The sequence below is a fragment of the Schizosaccharomyces pombe genome, assembly GCF_000002945.2.
Source record: "Schizosaccharomyces pombe strain 972h- genome assembly, chromosome: I".
Classification (NCBI taxonomy): domain Eukaryota; kingdom Fungi; phylum Ascomycota; class Schizosaccharomycetes; order Schizosaccharomycetales; family Schizosaccharomycetaceae; genus Schizosaccharomyces; species Schizosaccharomyces pombe.
Genome location: NC_003424.3, coordinates 2,406,233 through 2,424,039, shown reverse-complemented (window position 1 = coordinate 2,424,039; position 17,807 = coordinate 2,406,233). Strand labels below are relative to the sequence as shown.

At 34.8% G+C, this 17,807-nt stretch overlaps 8 protein-coding genes and 9 long non-coding RNA genes across 17 annotated transcripts, besides 1 other annotated feature; 7 read left to right on the top strand and 10 right to left on the bottom strand.

Moving 5' to 3' along the window:
* The first annotated feature begins 213 nt into the window (after nucleotides 1-213).
* pqr1 (ubiquitin-protein ligase E3) lies at nucleotides 214-2,594 on the top strand. The gene has a single exon (NM_001019192.3). The coding sequence runs from the start codon at nucleotides 837-839 to the stop codon at nucleotides 2,247-2,249; it is 1,413 nt and encodes a 470-aa protein (NP_593762.2). The 5' UTR covers nucleotides 214-836; the 3' UTR covers nucleotides 2,250-2,594.
* On the bottom strand, nucleotides 718-1,030 carry SPOM_SPNCRNA.3090. The gene has a single exon (NR_192458.1). It is a non-coding gene; the product is annotated as a non-coding RNA (long non-coding RNA).
* On the bottom strand, nucleotides 1,189-1,706 carry SPOM_SPNCRNA.3089. The gene has a single exon (NR_192457.1). It is a non-coding gene; the product is annotated as a non-coding RNA (long non-coding RNA).
* SPOM_SPNCRNA.3088 lies at nucleotides 1,844-2,190 on the bottom strand. The gene has a single exon (NR_192456.1). It is a non-coding gene; the product is annotated as a non-coding RNA (long non-coding RNA).
* Nucleotides 2,595-2,631: 37 nt separating the features above from the next.
* SPOM_SPNCRNA.3087 lies at nucleotides 2,632-3,083 on the bottom strand. Its single transcript, NR_192455.1, has one exon. It is a non-coding gene; the product is annotated as a non-coding RNA (long non-coding RNA).
* Nucleotides 3,084-3,103: 20 nt separating this feature from the next.
* rrg9 lies at nucleotides 3,104-4,136 on the top strand. Its single transcript, NM_001019191.3, has one exon. It carries the CDS (start codon nucleotides 3,199-3,201, stop codon nucleotides 3,550-3,552), a length of 354 nt encoding a protein of 117 aa, NP_593761.2. The 5' UTR covers nucleotides 3,104-3,198; the 3' UTR covers nucleotides 3,553-4,136.
* SPOM_SPNCRNA.3086 lies at nucleotides 3,198-4,909 on the bottom strand. The gene has a single exon (NR_192454.1). It is a non-coding gene; the product is annotated as a non-coding RNA (long non-coding RNA).
* Nucleotides 4,212-5,379, top strand: ies2 (Ino80 complex subunit Ies2). The gene has a single exon (NM_001019190.3). The coding sequence runs from the start codon at nucleotides 4,421-4,423 to the stop codon at nucleotides 5,306-5,308; it is 888 nt and encodes a 295-aa protein (NP_593760.1). The 5' UTR covers nucleotides 4,212-4,420; the 3' UTR covers nucleotides 5,309-5,379.
* Nucleotides 5,380-5,789: 410 nt separating this feature from the next.
* SPOM_SPNCRNA.824 lies at nucleotides 5,790-7,164 on the bottom strand. Its single transcript, NR_151204.1, has one exon. It is a non-coding gene; the product is annotated as a non-coding RNA (long non-coding RNA).
* SPOM_SPAC6B12.04C (aminotransferase class I and II) lies at nucleotides 5,874-8,088 on the top strand. The gene has a single exon (NM_001019189.3). The coding sequence runs from the start codon at nucleotides 5,993-5,995 to the stop codon at nucleotides 7,256-7,258; it is 1,266 nt and encodes a 421-aa protein (NP_593759.1). The 5' UTR covers nucleotides 5,874-5,992; the 3' UTR covers nucleotides 7,259-8,088.
* On the bottom strand, nucleotides 7,268-7,825 carry gon7 (EKC/KEOPS complex subunit Gon7). Its single transcript, NM_001356063.2, has one exon. The coding sequence runs from the start codon at nucleotides 7,653-7,655 to the stop codon at nucleotides 7,434-7,436; it is 222 nt and encodes a 73-aa protein (NP_001343032.1). The 5' UTR covers nucleotides 7,656-7,825; the 3' UTR covers nucleotides 7,268-7,433.
* A 91-nt stretch (nucleotides 8,089-8,179) lies between the features above and the next one.
* Nucleotides 8,180-8,535: an LONG TERMINAL REPEAT.
* A 367-nt stretch (nucleotides 8,536-8,902) lies between these two features.
* On the top strand, nucleotides 8,903-9,989 carry bit2 (HbrB family protein involved in TOR signaling Bit2; the record flags this gene model as incomplete). The annotated part of the gene is made up of 1 exon (NM_001019188.3): nucleotides 8,903-9,989. One exon carries the CDS (start codon nucleotides 8,903-8,905, stop codon nucleotides 9,809-9,811), a length of 909 nt encoding a protein of 302 aa, NP_593758.1. The 3' UTR covers nucleotides 9,812-9,989.
* On the bottom strand, nucleotides 8,925-9,263 carry SPOM_SPNCRNA.3085. The gene has a single exon (NR_192453.1). It is a non-coding gene; the product is annotated as a non-coding RNA (long non-coding RNA).
* A 3-nt stretch (nucleotides 9,990-9,992) lies between the features above and the next one.
* mus7 (DNA repair protein Mus7/Mms22) lies at nucleotides 9,993-15,904 on the top strand. The gene has a single exon (NM_001019187.3). The coding sequence runs from the start codon at nucleotides 10,070-10,072 to the stop codon at nucleotides 15,734-15,736; it is 5,667 nt and encodes a 1,888-aa protein (NP_593757.1). The 5' UTR covers nucleotides 9,993-10,069; the 3' UTR covers nucleotides 15,737-15,904.
* SPOM_SPNCRNA.3084 lies at nucleotides 10,381-10,592 on the bottom strand. Its single transcript, NR_192452.1, has one exon. It is a non-coding gene; the product is annotated as a non-coding RNA (long non-coding RNA).
* Nucleotides 15,905-15,918: 14 nt separating the features above from the next.
* Nucleotides 15,919-17,634, top strand: SPOM_SPNCRNA.3083. The gene has a single exon (NR_192451.1). It is a non-coding gene; the product is annotated as a non-coding RNA (long non-coding RNA).
* On the bottom strand, nucleotides 15,956-17,394 carry SPOM_SPAC1B9.03C (ribosome biogenesis protein). Its single transcript, NM_001019185.4, has 3 exons — nucleotides 17,353-17,394; nucleotides 17,235-17,294; nucleotides 15,956-17,174 (listed from the first exon to the last, which is right to left on the bottom strand). The coding sequence occupies exons 1-3, from the start codon at nucleotides 17,374-17,376 to the stop codon at nucleotides 16,089-16,091; spliced, it is 1,170 nt and encodes a 389-aa protein (NP_593755.2). The 5' UTR covers nucleotides 17,377-17,394; the 3' UTR covers nucleotides 15,956-16,088.
* Nucleotides 17,635-17,807: the final 173 nt, after the last annotated feature.

The following is a 17,807-nucleotide window of genomic DNA, read 5'->3' as shown; positions in this document are numbered from 1 at the left end:
TTGCCCCTGCTTCCTTTCCTTTTACTGTAAGGCTTACCGGAAGGCCGTTTACTAATAACATTGCGAACCCGAGTGCGGTTGGGTAGTATTACCTATACCGCAAGTTCCTCCGCTCTTTTTATGACGTCAGGGGGAAATGCTTTGGTTTGCCACCTTGCGTCGTCTAACGCGGTGCAATATAAGGATGCGAAAGGACTGCAAGGATTTTCACCTGTCATGAACCAACAAGGATTTTGACGATTAGTACAGTGTTAAAACTTTTGAAATAGTATCGAAAATTCATTTACTATATGTATAAGTATTAAGGAGTTACGCATCTCTTTACAATTTTAAACACTCACGTACCTTTGGTTGAATCAAGCCAGGCAGGTCTCCGTTTGCGAACGACGGTTTCGGTTGATTCGAAACGTGGTATTAGAAAATCATTTTATTTATTTTCATTCCCATTCCATTTATCTATTCTATCTAATTTCGTCCCATTGTAGCTTGTTGTTTTATCACAAGCAGCTTTTAGGTCTTTGGGCTGTTACTTTTTTCTTCACTTCATTCCATTACTAATATATATATATTTTAATCAAAACGTACGCAATTCAACTCTGCGAAACTCTATCTTGCAAGCTTTCTTTCTCCATCTGCTTGTAATAAAGAAAATACTTAACTCCGATACTTCGATTGCAAAGGTCGGAGCACTCATTTTTATAAAAACCACAAAGCTTTCTCCTTCTTGGGCTTTGGTTTTTTATTCTGTAGTTTTACCGCCTTTCAAATATTTTGATTTCAATCTTTTGTAAAGGTTTCATCCTCTTTCATTTTCATTGAAAAAAAGTCCTTCCGATATGAAATTTGGACACGATTTTAAAAGGGCTCTCGAAAACGATATGCCCCCTGGTTGGGGCGAGGCTGCCATTCAGTACAAGGCCTTAAAAAAATGTATTAAAAGGTTCGTTTTTGAGCTGTCTTCCTTGGGTCTAAGTGCTGAGACCATCAGTAAATTGATGGCTCCGACTACCGTGGATCCCCAACAAGCTATTACGCTTAGTTACTCCCTTGGCAAAGAGGGACACATTGTTGTCCCCAAAATTATTATCAACGTAAATTTTGATAAATTGAAAACTGATAAGTTCGCTGCTTCAATGTTCAAGCAGTTGAATGCATCAAATATGATTACAACCGTCAGGAGTAATTATGCCTCAAATGTTCCTTCTACTCCTTCGGATTCTACTCAGCAGCCCCCTACCAATACGTTACCAAGTGTGTCCGCATCATCTCAGAGCGTAGAGACTTGTGAAACGGTTGATGAAGATATCGATACTCAAACTATGAGTTCTGACATGTCCGAAGTTCAAAGTATGGAAATATCGTTGAACTGTGACCACGAGTTTTTTGAAAAATTAACTTCGGAGTTGCAAAGTGTTGAAGGACTACAGCGTGAACAGCGTAAAATTCTTTTTAACGCAATTGATATCCTGAGTCATGAAATATCTCTTATAGCTTCCCCTAATTCCAAAAAGAAATACAAATCTCTTTATTGCTGGAGAAAAATTTTCGAAATTTATATGGATTCCGATATATTTATTTCTTGCAAGGAAGCTGATCAGAGTCATGAACGCACTCCCGAGCTCGCTGAGCGCCATTTGAAATGGTTTGACGATCAGGTCAGGCTAGCAAAATGTCTTCCCTCTTCCTCAAAGCATCGTGATCGTATTTTGTATGCTAAGTTTCTTGAACTTAATGAAAGTTTGTTGAAAGTTGCTTCTTTTCAGCAAATGAATAAGTTAGCCGTTACGAAGATCATGAAAAAGTTTGATAAGCGGACATCCTTAACCGCTCAACCTCTATTTTTTCAAGTTATCGAATCAGACCCTCTTCTTTTGGTCGACAATGCTTCTAAAGCTATATGCTTTTCACTCTCTTCTAAGCTATTCTCGATTATTCCTCAACTGAGGGATTTTGAATGCGCTATATGCTCTAACGTTGCTTACAAGCCGGTGAGATTAGGTTGTTCCCATGTTTTTTGTTTGCATTGCCTTATCATTCTTCAGAAACAGAAAGTTGATTTCTGTCCGTTGTGTCGTGCCAAAGAAGTTATGAAAGCCGATTCTCGCAATATTGATCACGCCTTGATGAATTTTATGAAAACATATTTCCCAAGAGAGATTAAGGAAAAGTTTGAAGAAAATGAGAACGATACGTTTACTCCTTCTTCAATTTCTGTTGTATCAGGTCAGAACAATTGTGTGATAATGTAGATAGACGACGGATTTGTTTCCGCTAAATTCCCAACCCTCTCTTAAAGGCTCAGGACTATTTTTTACTCACTATATTTGATTATCTGTTTTTTTATGTTTTCCTTGCCTAATTTGCATACTAACTTTCTATTTTTCTTTCCTCACCTAACTTTTATTGCTGTAAATAGCATTTTCGTGTGTTTCTTTGTTATAAACGTTTGCTTATAATTCTCGGTTTTTTCTTATATTTAGCTTTTTTAAATGCTTGTACATAATACTTGCTCATCACATACCATTAATCTTTACTAAACCGAACATATTTTTTAAAAATCAACATAGACAATAGACATTTATAGAATTTTAGCTTACAAAAGCTGTGTAATGTTTTAGGAAATCGTATTCGTAACTTAAATTTACCAAATTTGAACTCATTATTCATATTATTCGGAAGTTCTTGTAGTCAACCTCTGATGTATTTGTAAACTTAACGTAACTTTCAGCAACTAAACATTGATAGTCCGAAAAACAATGCTTTTATCTCAATTCCTAAGTTACCCACTTACAGTGTTTAATATGTCTCTCTTCACAGATTTTAATGAATAATTGTGCTATGGGTAGTAGTTTTTGTGTTTGGAACACTAGCAAAAGCTGTTTTTTGCTTTCTAAAACCGACTTTACCGGAGCATCAAGAAGTCCTTTGCCACGATTTCACTGAAAACTCCGAATGAACAAGATTTAAGATATTTGACAACGTTTAAATCCGAGTATTTCGCGGAGTAATTTAAGGCTGTTTACAACTATTACTAACTCAACCTAATATCGGAGTAGTTTTGAGCGTTGTACTTTTTTGTTATAAGTGGAAGTAATTATACTTCACCAGCTACTAAATATTCTAAGTGGTAATGGAATATATAGTGTCATTACTTAAAGGTCACATAGACTGAAAAAAGGAAACGTTTGGATTTTTTTGATGAATATATTCAACTATACTACTCTGATTTTTCGCCGTTTAAGCTCTACCTTCAAAGCTTCAAACAAAGCCTCTATAGAGTGGAAAAAGCAGAACATAGCGGTCAAACGAAAAATTGGAGGCTATTGGAATCCAAAAAAGAAACTTCCTTTAGAATCTATGGACGAAATTCGGCGTCTAAAGAAAGAAAAATCATCTATGTCATGTTCAGAATTGGCAAAACTATATGGAGTTTCACCTGAAAGTATTCGCCGAATTTTGAAATCCTCTAATAGACCATTAGACGATCGGGAGAAATCTCGTAAAGAAAAACGTTGGTTGAATAGTCTTAAAAGTAATCGTGATTTTGCATAGATTTATATACTTTTTTGAGTTGCCTTGAAATAATTCGATCTGTAATGTTGGAATCAATTGTTTATGAACTAAAAGTGAAGCTTCTCCTACCTACAGTAGTAAGGGTTTTGAATTATTCAGAAGAAAAGTATGAGCAATACTAGAAGACTTTTAAATTGCTACGAAATCACCATTCAATAAGTTACAAATTTCGACTATAACTTGATGAATGTTCATTTTAAAGTAATACAAAAACTATTATTACTTGTATTAAAAAAGCTCCATACACTACTTACAGAATCGGAACAGTGCTTTTTAAAATTCTTTTGCAATGAGAAAGCGTTGAACTTCTGCTTTTAGAGTACCAGGGTTGGTAATACAGTAGAGCTAATAAGTTGCTTTACAAGAGGCGCACAGCATCTAGCGATTAGAATTTTAACACCACTTGCTTACAAATTTAAAGCATGCAAATCAACGGTCGACAAAGTGCTTTCGACAACTAGTAAACAAACCAATTATGAAGCGTTTGATAGGTGCTCTCTATCAGTGTGATATATTTACAAAAAAAATAGAAATTGTAATAAAATACGAAAACTCGTTAACGTACAATCCACAATGTTTCGATAAGTGCATCCATTTACTATTCGTATAACCGTCTTAATGTGGCACATGGTTTCTCCACCAACGACATAAATCTTAAGCCAGTTTTAATCTTTATCTTAGCAGTTTACTGTAGAAGTGAAATCTTTTTTTGAAATAACTGTGAAACTTAGCAGCTTCTGAAAAAGTTGGTAACGATTTGTGTACTTTCAATTAAAAAATAATTTTTAAAATGCACCTTTGTTTTTACTAGACTTTAAAAGACTACCTAAGTATCATATTTAATATAATGGCACGGAGAAGATCCACGAGACGCGCATTAGTCGAAACGCCGTCAGATTTAAACGCTCAAGACTCTGACAGTTTAAGCGTTTCTACGAAAGAGGAATTAGGTGATGATGCTCTTGCCGCAGAAGAAGGTCAAAGTGTTTTAGATGAACAAGAGATAGAGGAAGCACTAGAAGAAGATGATACAAATTATGAAGAAGACATCATCGACGATGAGGAATCAGCCCAAGTTGATGAGGAAGAACTAGAGGAAGAGGAAGAGGAAGAGGAAGATGCCACACCTGAACCTGTGGTCACCTCAAAAAAAAATTCCCGCAGTAAGCCAAAAAACGGTGGAGCTTCGAAACGAAAGGCGAGTCGCAGAACCGTAGTCGACGAAGATAGCGAAAACCTCGAAGGGGACGAAGAAGATGGTTCTTTCAGCGATTTAAAAGATTTGTATTCCAATCCAATGCCTGCACAAACTACACCTGTGTCTATGCGAATGACAAAACGTCAACGCGCAATACAAGGCATTCTTGAAGAAGGAGAAGAAGATGAATTACTTGAGCTACCTCCTGAGACATCTGGTCGAAAGAAATTAACTCCGGAAGAGATGGCACTTCGACGAATTGAAAATGCTAGAAGAAGAAAAAATCAAAGTGAAAGGAGACTTGAGGAAGAAAAGATGGAGACGATCAACAGATTGTTAAAAAGGCAATCAAATACCGGAAAACCAAGACGCGGTCGTGCTCCTAATAATCCTACTTCAGACTCAATTAGTCGGTCAAAGGCTGTACCGAAAGATCGTATAAATATGTATCAGCCGTTTCAATGTGTCCGCTTTAAGAGTACCAAAGAGGGTAGCAGTCTTGGTGTCCCTGAACCTTTAATTCGATTTTTTTCTTAGGTCTACTTAATTATCATTACTTAGTGAAGTTTCGCGTTTATAATTAATGTTTTGTGTACGAATGTTAAAACAATTTATATTATGTGAGTATGAATTTCGTTGCTATAATCCTATTATCTAATTACTAAATATTTTTCTGTGTGGTTGTAATGAGATTAACAAAAAGTAATAACACTTCGCATATTCGCTTAGACATTTAAATAAACCTGCAGCTTTTGGATGAGTAATATTGAGTATAACCTAAACATGTATGTCACGAATTTACAAAAAAGGAAAATAAATAGCATATTGCAACAAAGTTGATGCTTATTTGAAATATATAAGCTGAAAAGTTGTATGGTAGCTCTATTTGTTAAAGATAAAACTCATAAATTGTTGCTTTACACTTTATAACTGTCGCCGATTTTTATCAGCAATTTATTTATTCTTAGTAAACAAATATGTACAAATATATATGAGTATGCGCATATTCTTTTTGAACCTGGCCAGTAATATTACGTGCTTATTGCTCACCATCTACTTTGTAATCGCTGCTTAAGAGGATCCGCGTCTAAATATTTAAGATAACCTACCAAACTATACAAATCACTTTTGTACAATCACCCCGGTGTATTAGATCTGCCATATTAGGCAGTGATTTTTTTAATTTTTTTCAAACTGTTCAGAAATAGCAAGTTTTTAGGAATGGCCTTCAGAGGTATACGGCCTTCTAACAAAGTCGCTGCAAGCCGTCCTGATGTATGGACCCTAGTGAATCAAGCAACAGCTGAATGTAAAGTTCCTCCTGTATCACTTAGTCAAGGATTTTTCAATTATAATCCACCAAAGTTTGTTTTGGATGCTGCCAAGAAGTCTATCGACGAGGTTGCTTGCAATCAATACTCACACACTCGCGGAAGGCCAAGCTTACGAAAAGCGTTATCAGAAGCGTATTCTCCCTATTTCAAACGTACTTTAAATCCAGACACTGAAATTGTAGTAACGGCAGGTGCAAATGAAGGGTTCTTTAGTGTTTTTGCGGCCTTTTTAAACCCAGGAGACGAAGTTATAGTTATGGAGCCATTTTTTGATCAATATATATCTAATATTACCATGAACGGTGGAGTTCCTGTCTATGTACCTATTATACCTCCTGAGGAAGGATCGGTGAAACCGGTATCTGCAGGTGCTTGGAAGCTGGATATGAACAAGTTAAGAAATGCTATTACAGAAAAGACGAAAATGATAGTAATTAATACACCTCACAATCCTCTAGGCAAGATCTTTTCGGAAGAAGAATTGAATGAAATTGCCGATTTGGTATTAAAGCACAATCTATTAGTCGTGTCTGATGAAGTCTATGACCGTCTTTCCTTTGTTCCGTTCGTCAGGCTTGCTACTCTTCGTCCTGAACTTTTCAAACATGTTGTAACAGTTGGATCTGGCGGAAAAACGTTTGGATGTACGGGATGGCGTGTTGGTTGGCTTATTGGTGATGAAAGCCTAATCAAATATTCTGCCGCAGCTCATACTCGTATTTGTTTTGCTGTCAATAGCCCTTGTCAAGAGGCCTTGGCCATAGCCTTTGGCGAAGCAGAGAAACATAATTACTATGAAGAGTATAAATCTTCGTACAAAAAGCGTTTTGAGATTCTAGCCAAGGCGTTTGATCAATTAGAGATTCCCTACACTATACCAGATGGCAGTTATTATACGATGGCGAACTTCTCCAAACTCAAATTACCTAAGGACTATCCATTTCCAGAGGAAATAGCCAATCGACCTAGGGATTTCAAGCTTTGTTATTGGATTTTGAAGGAAATTGGTGTTGCTACGATCCCCCCTACCGAATTCTATACGGATGAAGATGCACCAGTTGCAGAGAATTACCTTCGCTTTGCATTTTGCAAAACTTTTGAAACTTTAGAAGAAGCAGCTAGAAGATTACAGAAGTTGAAAGACTATTTTTAGATAGTATTGCTATAGATTACATGTATATCTAAAATTTATACTTATTTGCGTTACAATGAAAACCATCAAAAACGTATTATAGTAAAAGGCAATTTATAAGTGATGTCTAGCTTTATTTTTCTGTTTTTTTAATGGTTATGCAGTTCGACACGATCTGTCCTTATTAATTAATCGCTTATAAAATTATGGGTTTTTCCTCTGGGACATCATTCTTTCCTTCAGTTTGCATTTTCTTAGTAAACTCTTCATTGCAATGATCTTGCATTGCTCGGACTTGTTCTTTTAAGGAAATATAATAATCATCAACTTCAACTGGTTCAAACCCAACGGGAAGACTTTTTAAAAATGGACGTGTAGTATCTGTTTCGCATTTATACGTTAGTTCAAGATTGTTCATTGCTTTAACTTTTATTTGTATATAAAAAAAAAAAAAGAAAAAAAAGAGAAGAAATTAATTAAAACAGAAAAACAGGATTTCCGCAACAATATTAATTGAAAAAAAAGATAGATATTATGCAAAAGCTTCGGATGGAATAAACTATCGTTTTTTATCCGCACAGTTTTTGTAAAGGATAGATATGATATGTTGTCAATATATAGTACTTTAAACAACGTTCTTTAAAATTTACTCACGTTATTATCGGCTTTGCGTTGCTAGTTAGAGGTACTTCTTAAAGCACTACTATCTTATACCAAAGTCTCCTAGTCTACTAGCAAATACTATTGGGCTTTGATAGCACAGGTATGCAATAATCTTTTGTTAAATCATCAAGGCTTAGTAAACTTATTGAGCACCAAATATGAATAATTAAAAATGCATTAAACGCTTTGTGACAATTGATGGCTTCATTGAATTGTTGATTTAGCATCTCAACATTATTTATTAAATATACCAAGAATAAAATATTATTAGGATTCCTATATCAGCTACGCAGTTTGTTATCTGTTGTAACGATACGTTGGATTACGTCGAAATCTCCTTGTTATCTATTATATTGCACTATACTGGTAATGTAAGTAGCAACTTGTTATTAGTATTCTATATGATTACATTTTTAGCCATCACTAATATTGCCTACAGCTGAACCTCGTTCCTCAGTTCAGTTATAGCTTCTATTCGTAATTATCTAATAGATGTTACCAGCGGGTATTTTTGTATACAGAATAGTTATTCTCAATTACCAATAAAAACACCTTAGCTAATATTCTAACATATGATATTTAGCGATAGACAAGCATAATGTAGCATAACATATAGTAGAATTGCAGGTATTACAAAAGCGATGAATATATTCACAACTTTGAGCCATGGAAATCGACCATACACATTTTTTTGGTGTAGCATATGCTCAAATTGGCTTTAAAAAAAAGTTCATGAAATAAAGAAACTTAGTCATCGACAATGGACCTTGGAAAAATAGAAATCCGAAAATTAACGTGATACTGTTTCATATTTTGTATTATTTATTTAGTGTGCGTGACGCATGTTATTAAATATAGCCTTTGTCAAGTTCGTTAAATTAAGCTTATTTTTTATAGAGTAATTGAATCTATTGACGTAACTTACGCCTGCGATACAGAAATGCAAACAACGAATTTCAACTTTTAAAATCTACCATTGTCTAATATTTAAAAAAGCTAGAAATGAAATTGAGGGATAAATGGAAAATTTATTTAGGGTTAACGACTATCAAAGTTCAATGCCCTTGTTTTTTTTTGTTTCACAATGATGAAAATCGAACCACTACATCTAACTTAGATTCGGTAAAGTCTAAAAAAAAAAGAAGGAAGACGATATCTGATGCTTCAATCGTTTCTAATGGATCTCTAGTCTCTCATCCATCTATTGACAAGGGAAAACTCTCTATTCTCAAGCGATATAAAATGTCGCATCGATTAACTGCAATTGATAAACTAAGACCGCTAACTGTGTTGGTAGCGTGGAAACAATTAAACATTGCTATGAGACCAATATTTCCGCAACATCGTTACACCGAACAGGATAAGAAGAATTGGAAAAAAAAGGTTATTATCGAAGATTTAAATTTTTTAGTGCTGCGGTGTATATGCGCTTGCGAAGCAATAAGCGATTTTGAAGAGCTTTTGGGAAATATGCGAATTGGACTGATAATTGACATTTCATTGCTGGGTATGAATAGCAATGAGTCTTCCTTTCTACACTATCTTGTTGAGGTGTGGTCGATTTTTTATTTAGAAATATTGCCGTATATCGAAGCTACGTTTTTGCCTGTTACTTTTGCAAAATTTGAGATTGCTCAATTATTTGAAGAGCCCATGAAAACGTACTGGTTAAAAAAGAGTGCTAATATAGATTTGAAACTGTTTTCTATTTGGGTGTTTCGTAAATTTGTTGTAATGCCAAAGCTGAAAAAGACAAATCGATTCATTGAAATTCCTCAATTGAATACTCAGCAGCAGATTTTACTCGTCCAGATGATTTCCATTATTTCTCTCATAAAGCCACAAGATGAATCCGAAGATCTTCTAATGAACTGGCTAAACGAACTGACTTTAAAATTTTTATATGTCTGAAATTTAATATGTTTTAATAGAAGATAGACTTTTTATACTTTCAATATTTGTTTTTAAAGCCCATTTAAGCAATTTATCTTTTAATATTTGCGGCTTTTGTTAGGTATTTAATAATGTTACCTATTCCTTGTTACTCAATGGTGTTTCTATTTTGCTAACTGGAGTATGCAACAGGACCTCCATATAGACACTTTTTAAAATCGAAAGAACTCTTCTAAGCCCTCTTATGTAATACCATCTTTCCCATGGGTTTGTAGGATGAATAGTTTCCTTTTACTTGACCATGTGTCTGACTCTCAGGATTCTGGAAGTGAATGGTCAAATACTCATGGGTCTTTAATTTCACAACGTGGAAATGAATACGATGGAATTACGCCGGCTACTAAAGAAAAAAATCAAAATAAGCTAGAAATTCTGAACAATGAAACCACCATCGGTTCTACAAAGTCATCGGTGTCTTCATTGCCCGAATTGAATAGGAATGTTTCTTTTGAAAAAAGTGATCAAAATTTAGCTGAAACAAAGAGGGAAGAAGAAAACAAACGAACTGAGGTTTTTAAAAAAGATGCCGAACACGAAGCGGTTGTTGTTAAAAGAGATTTTCGCCCTAGACGTCCTGAGCAAACCCGGCCTTATACTTACGATTTCTTAAGGCATCAAATAGAGTTTAAAAGAATAGGCTTGGTACCCATCACCGTACCGCATGGTTTTTCTTCTGATCGATCTATTACTTCTAAGTCCTCTCATAAACCTGTAAATGTTATAGTTCGTAATCGTGCTTCTTCACGTAAACCACCCTTGACCTCTACTCATCGCTTTAGAAGGTATGGAGCTGTAATATCTGATAGCGATGATGATGAGTCTAATACTGAGCAAGATCATTCAAAGGAATCTAATCTGAATACAGCTGACAATGACCTCGCATTGTCGTCTACTATTGAAGGAAAGAAAACCTCAACTAGCAAAGAGGCTTTAGAATCTGAGTCTTTACTTTCCGATTCGGATCAGTCTATGACAAATATCTCATCGAATTCTACTGTGAGTGATCTGAATTTGAAAACTTTAAAGAAAAGATTACGAGGAGTTTTACCACCATCATTTCTAACTCTTCAAGAAAAAAAAAAATTGGAAAATAGAGGTGTCAAAAAAAAGACATCATTACACAAGAGTGTTATTGAGGGAGAAAAAATAAAAGGTGTGGCTCGACGGAAGTTGCATCCTAGATCGACAGCTAAACTATCTAGTGAATTAGGAAACGAAATATCGGATTCTGACAATAGCATTTCTACGCCAACACCAACTGATGATTCACGGTTTGACACCAGCGAGTTTTTAGATTCAATTTCTCGTGATAATGGCTGGTTGAAAGAAGATGTGGTTGATCAATTATGGCTTCCTAAAAGAAGTTTATCCGCTCTTAAAAAATCAAGTTCTTTGACGTCGGAAAACCCCTTTCAGCTAAATGTAGCAGCCAATGCTGTTTCTACTATTCCTGTCTATCGCACAACTAAAACCAAAATGAAAAAAAATAGATTTAAATATGTCGAAGTGGAAAAATTACCAGACCTTATCCTTGAATCGTATGGGAAAAAGGCGCCAAAGTTTTTGAGGGTGTTTGCTCGAAGTTCATCTCATATTCCAAAAATGATTAGAAGAAAAAGACAAATGGATTCCAAAAAGTATTTTTCCTTCGACAAAGAATCCGATCGCCAAGTTATTGATCAAGTTCTTTCTGATTGGTATTCAGGTAAACATGAGCTTGTTCAACAATCTCATTCTTACAAAAAGCCTTCAGATTCTAAGTCAGTTGGTGGAAATATTTTTTCTGTTAATTCTAAAAAGCATAGTGTAAATATTAACGCTAAAACAGCAGCAAATAACGGTTTGAGTCATCTTCAAAATTTTAGCGAGGAACTCTTAAAAAAAAGAAAGCTATTTTCTTCTCTTTTTTCTAATAACGTTTCATACAAAAAATCCAAAAAGTTAAAAAGGACTCATACAGTACATGACAAATGCCAAAAAGTTGCCAAATTAGACCATTACATTAGGGACAATATTGAATTAAACTCAAAGGAAAGAGAACATGATTGTTATGAGGGGACTTTAGCTGTACCCCAAGTAAATACTGAGATCCGCAAGTCTTCAAGAAAGCAGAAGGCTCAACGATTTATACGAGACGATTTTGACACCGTCTTTTTTCAATCCTCTTCAAACCCTAATTATTTTACAGATGTAAATCCTTTTTGGAATATAGGTATTTGGTCTACTACATTTAATGTCATAACTTTTAGACCGGGACTTAGTTTGCCCAACAACTCCTTTATAAAAACCCAAGGGTTAAATTCTATTCTTCAATTGGACATCGTCACACATCCTTTTAAGTCTGTTTATGCTTTTTCTTGTTTATTCAATATCCAGGATGATGTTTTTAAAACATTCGAAAAATTAAAAGACACTTTTGAGACAGTCTTAGAAAATCTTCCATACTTTACAAACTCTGAAACTGTTGACTTGTACAATCTACTTTCTTTTTGCTCTGCGTTTATTCTTCATTCTCAAGTATCAATGGGCTTGGTTAACTTGGCTTCCTCCTTTTTAGAAACCTATGCATTAGTCAATGATCGTGTTTCTTCTATATCGGGGTTGAATAGATCACAATTGGTTGAAAAAATAGCTGTGTTGTTTCAAACTTTTCAAGTTGTATTTTATTGTGAATTTGAACTTGGAAATCAGCAAAACATTAATAAAGTTTCCTGGCTGGCAAGTGATTTGATTTCAAAACTTCTTTCTGCTGGTCAATCTGGTCTATTGGAATGTTATCGGAATTTGAGAATTCAAGCTTCAGATACGACTGTAATTGACACTCTTTTTTTGGAATCTTGGTCAATTTTAAATCATATTCTTTTTCATGTATATAAGAAGAAATATGCTTTGTGGGAACAGGTGAATTCATTTTTTGATCTTCAAAAAAAGGAGTTGTCTATATTAGAAATGGAAAAAATTTGGTATGTTATAATGACGCTCAATCCCGTTTTCCAAATTGGGCTTAATGGAACGACTCATTCACCAGGAAACAATAGTTTTTGGCCACTGATAATCAGAGTTTCAGAAAGTGCATTTAAAATGCATAAGGACGGACACAATGTTAAAGTGGTTGAGCGATACCTTCGCACAGTGTTTCTTCGAATTCATTTTCTCATATCTGAATGGCGTTGGGAGGATGTGGCTCAAATCCTATTTTTGATATTCGATTTCTTTAGCCATAGAAAGTTTAATGACCTTTCTTCTGAAATATCTGAAGATACACCAACTGACTTTCCTGATTTTGTTAAGTCACTTGACAGACCTCCAAATCTTCATGTAACTGCTCTTGATACATGTTTTGTAATTTATTTAAAAGTTATTTTAATTTCTATAAGCCGTTTGAGGCAAGTAGATGAAAATACAAATTCAATCAAGAGGATAGTATCCAGATTACAGCCCTTACATTCACGTCAATACACGCGAGAAAGTCCATTCTCAATTAAGGACTTTATGTCTTTGGAACATACTCACACTCTTCTTATTTGTCTTTATTGGGCAGCACCCGAGAATTGTAGGCCCAGTTTAAATCGCATTAGGGATATTGTAATCGTCGATAATTCTCATCTTAAGGCACGTTTAATTAGTCTAAAAGCATGGCTTCACCTAATGAAGTATGTGATAAAAGAGGGAACTGATTATGAACTCGCTCAGGGAATGGAGTGGTTTAATTCCATTTTAAAAGTTACATTTGATGAATATCTTGCTCTCTTTTCAAATGGAACTTCTGTTGGTGAGATGCAATTGGCTGAATACTCGAAACATCAACTTGAAAATGCGCTAATTGTAGCTTTCCATTCCCTTCAAGATTTAATTCCCAATTCTTCAGTTTATATTAGTAGGATAAACGTTTTGGTGACGGAGCAGTCATGCCGGCGCATTCTTAAAGACTCTCATTTTTTTCCTCCTCGCGTTACTCTGGAGTGTATTTTATTTCTAAAAAAGTTTTTGCAGTATCAATCTAATACAGAGCCACCTAAGGTTACCGTTGTTGGTAGCACTTCGCATGATAGTCAAGATGCTTACTTTGATTCTGATGTGCTGGATGATAACACACTCATTTTAGAACAAGAAAAGTTTGAACGTAAATACGAAGTGGCTCAAATATTGAGAACATTTGTTTCACCCTTTTTGTATCAAACGATATCTTATCTCGTTGGAAATGACGAGGACAAAGAAAATTATATTCGTATTTTACTTTTACCATTAATGGAGTGCATGGCAATTTGTGCTAGTTTTGCTGTAGAAGCGAAAATCAATGACTGGAGTTACTATATCGATTTTGGGTCTGAGTCTTGGGAAAGGATTCGTAACACTCCTTTGAAAAGATCTCTCAGTACCACGTTTTATTCCTTCCTTATATCTTATAATGATTCTTTTATTAAAAAACATGAGGAAAAAGTCTTAACTGTATGGTTTGAATCACTGGGCGCTTTAGATGAGGATCATGCTGCACAATTTACGATTTTGTTATTACAGAAAAACCTAAAAAATCCTATTTTGCTTAATTTACCGATATCCGTCAAAATTGAGGAAATTAGTATAAATTACTTTAAGTCGGTTCACTTGAATTTATTAACAGCTGTGTTTTGCAACATGGCAAAACTGTATGCTGATGCCAAGACAAATGGTTTCGCGAGCTCTCAATATTTACAGAGCTTGTTTATTCATTACCTATCCTCTCTACTGTCTTCTATGCAGCATAGTTATGAGACAAATGGTCATTCTTCTGATACTCACTCTTTGTTTGTTATTAATTCACAACGTGTTGTCGGAGACATTTTACAGTATTGTAGTCAATTTGCAAATGATCGTAACCTTCCTGCCCTCAGATATTTTATGGACTCAACTAAGTTCCCCCAACCACCGGAGCGTCTCGAATATACGGCCTTGAGGTTACGAAGTTATGCGAGAAAAACTCTCACAAATTCAGCTTCTCAAAATGCTTTGTTTAGTTTCCTAAAAGCAAATTTTGATGTTGCTCTGCTAGAACAAAAGCAAACTGAAACTTCTAATCTTTTAAGGCTGGCTATGGGATTCCATAATCAAAATAGCTCCAGCAAATGGGATGTCGAGATTTCTTCTCTTCGGAAATTTTGTGTAAAGGAACTTTTATTGAGTTACCTTGGTGAAGGCTCGTTAGCAGCTATGTTTTATTCATTGTTACTACTGGAGGGTCTAAGCCGAACTTACAACAGCTTTAGACGTATATATTTGCAACCTTACATTCAACAGTTACTGTGTGAAGAAATTTCTGTTTTTGTGGCTGATTTAGAGAAATATGCTTTATTATATGAAAACAAACGCCCTTTACTTTCTGGGAGAATATATTACCTTATTTCTTCATTTGTGGCTATAAGCATGACAAACAAAACCAGTGGATTGCCATCTAGTTTAATATGTAACTTACAGAATTTTTTAGCTCGCATAGCTCGAGACTTCCTTCTTGAATTATGTTGGAATATTGAAGGGTCTGAGTTTCCCCCTCCTTACAATACTGTTGATTGTCGTAGCAAATTTGTTAAAACTATTCAGCAACATTGCTCAGCGGATTGGTACGACAACGTTACCAATATTGTACATAAGTCTAGGAAGAAAAAACTAGTTTTGCCTTCTCAGGTGGAACAGGAAGAAGAATACTGGTCAGGTTTAATGGAAGTTACTATTCAAATATGGAAACACGATAAAGGTTTTTTAGAGCCTGAATTAGATAGGTTTCTCAATGTAATTTGCAGTTATGCACCTGACATGAGTGGGTTACCGACAAAAATCAAATGCTTTTTGGATAAAATCGGCTATTCTTGGATGACTGAAGAGAATGATTTTGATATTGTATTGTTTTAAAAGCCAAAATTAAAAGATTTTTCAGTTGTGGTTGCTTTTGGTTTCCACGTTGTTTATTTTATTTATTTTATTTATTTTTAATATTTCATTTGATGTCTGTGTAATACACAAACTCATTTATTAATTATCTCTTGTTGTATACAAAATAATTAGACAATGAAATAATCCAGTTCTGCATATTTCTTTTGCTTAGAGCTCTTTTTTTTTGCTACTAGTACATCCATTAATGTACGTAATTTTATTATCACATGACTGTGGTCTAATTTGACCAGTAAAATATAATGTATTTCTATTATAAGCCATCTGATCAAAAATACTTCTAACCTAAGATAAAACCCAAAATCCAAATATATTATTCTGTATCAGAATAAGCAGATGACCCTTCATTTCCGCTGTCATCATTTTTGTTCGAAGAAGTAATACCTTCTTTTTTCTGGTCTTTTCTTCTTTTCTTATTTTCACGTTTCCTCCTGACATTTTCGTCTTGCTCTTTCTTTCTTTTTTCTTTTAACGCGCGACTCTGTTCGTGAAAATTATCTTGTTGCTTTATTTCCTCTTTAGATTTATGGACATGACTGTGATAAAGTACCTTTCCTCCCATCGCATCTTCAGTAATCTTGATCAATTCCAATGTCATCCTAGGGCCTATTTCAATTAACTTAATTGCCTGTTGCTTAGGTTTTAATAGTTGAGATGCCGATAGTAGATTCTCTTCAGTTTTAGTCGGTACAGGACGATCAATCTCTACGGTTGCATCCTCTTCGATTTCTGAGTCACTTGCTGCACCAGAAATACCATCACCATGTAAAACATAATCCGAAATATCACGAACATTGTGTAAATCAGGGATATCAGAGTCCTTTTTTTCACCTTTCAACAGATGTCTTATAGGGCGAGAAATACCCACAGGCTTCGTGCTAATTATGAAATGACGAAGGTCGATATAACCATCGTCGCGGCGGTTTAATAACAGAACCCGTTTAACACTATTAATGTTGGTATGTTGGACTGAAATTGGAGGAAACATATTTTGAAATGTAGTCGTTAGCAAAGCTTCATGGGGAGAGTCTTTTGACGAATTTTGATTAAAATGATTCATGACCAAAAGTGGAGGAGTAAGGAACTCTGTTGTTGGAGATTTAGGATTTTTTTGAAGTCTTCGAACATCTTTGTTCAGCATATACTCATGAATCCTAAAATGTAATGAGGGACCTCTAGGAGCCCTAATGATTCTCAAGTTCGCATTGTTGTCAGTGCGAGAGAGGACAAGAAGATGTGTAACTCCAAGAGGTCCAGCCATAGTCAAGTAATCTTTTATTTTATTAGCTTTACGCTCCTTTAATCGAATAGCTGTATGTGGTTCCATCATATGTCGAAGATCTCGAGTAAGCAAAGATAAGCTTCTACCTACTTCAGAAGCGCCCGATCGAATTACCATCTTAAATAAGAATTAGCAAAGGGACTAAAAAATTTTACAATTTTACAAAATTGCACATACCGATTTAGGAATTGCTGCTTCTTGTATAGGATCAGCTTTCAAATGCGTCCTCTTTTTTACCTATAATTAAATTAGTTTAAATAAAGTATTTCTTTTAAACTATCCATTCTCAACATACCCGTTTTTTACCAATGCCTCCCATTCTTTGTGGTTGGTAGTTAAAAAAAATTGTACACTCTCAAGAACACCAATATGCAAAGTTCATTTCCGCCAACATGACAATAAAGATGGCAATAGACATTATTTTTTTGAAAGCTGAATTTTCTATTTTAACATATCTCATTTACATGCTGTGAACATAATTTGAGCGAGAAATTTTTTATACTAGTATAGTTAATAATAATGTTATGGGCCTAGAAGTAAAAAAAGAAAAAAACACGTGAAATTGAGAATAATGACCGTACTACGAAATTATGAAAAATCTTTTATAAACACTTATTTAATCAATAATTTTTTGGAAGTAACTGATTGTATACAAAATGATGAACTTCTAAAATATACCGGTTTATTTGTCGGGCGTAAATCTATTGTTTGTACACTGACTTTGGATGATGCATATCATTAATGTAATTG

Coding starts and splice junctions, on each gene's coding strand:
- pqr1 (NM_001019192.3), top strand. CDS start 837: ATGAAATTTGGACACGATTTTAAAAGGGCTCTCGAAAACGATATGCCC.
- rrg9 (NM_001019191.3), top strand. CDS start 3,199: ATGAATATATTCAACTATACTACTCTGATTTTTCGCCGTTTAAGCTCT.
- ies2 (NM_001019190.3), top strand. CDS start 4,421: ATGGCACGGAGAAGATCCACGAGACGCGCATTAGTCGAAACGCCGTCA.
- SPOM_SPAC6B12.04C (NM_001019189.3), top strand. CDS start 5,993: ATGGCCTTCAGAGGTATACGGCCTTCTAACAAAGTCGCTGCAAGCCGT.
- gon7 (NM_001356063.2), bottom strand. CDS start 7,655: ATGAACAATCTTGAACTAACGTATAAATGCGAAACAGATACTACACGT.
- mus7 (NM_001019187.3), top strand. CDS start 10,070: ATGAATAGTTTCCTTTTACTTGACCATGTGTCTGACTCTCAGGATTCT.
- SPOM_SPAC1B9.03C (NM_001019185.4), bottom strand. CDS start 17,376: ATGGGAGGCATTGGTAAAAAACGG. Junction 17,295..17,352: donor GAGGCATTGGTAAAAAACGG/GTATGTTGAGAA, acceptor ATTTAATTATAG/GTAAAAAAGAGGACGCATTT. Junction 17,175..17,234: donor AAGCAGCAATTCCTAAATCG/GTATGTGCAATT, acceptor TTCTTATTTAAG/ATGGTAATTCGATCGGGCGC.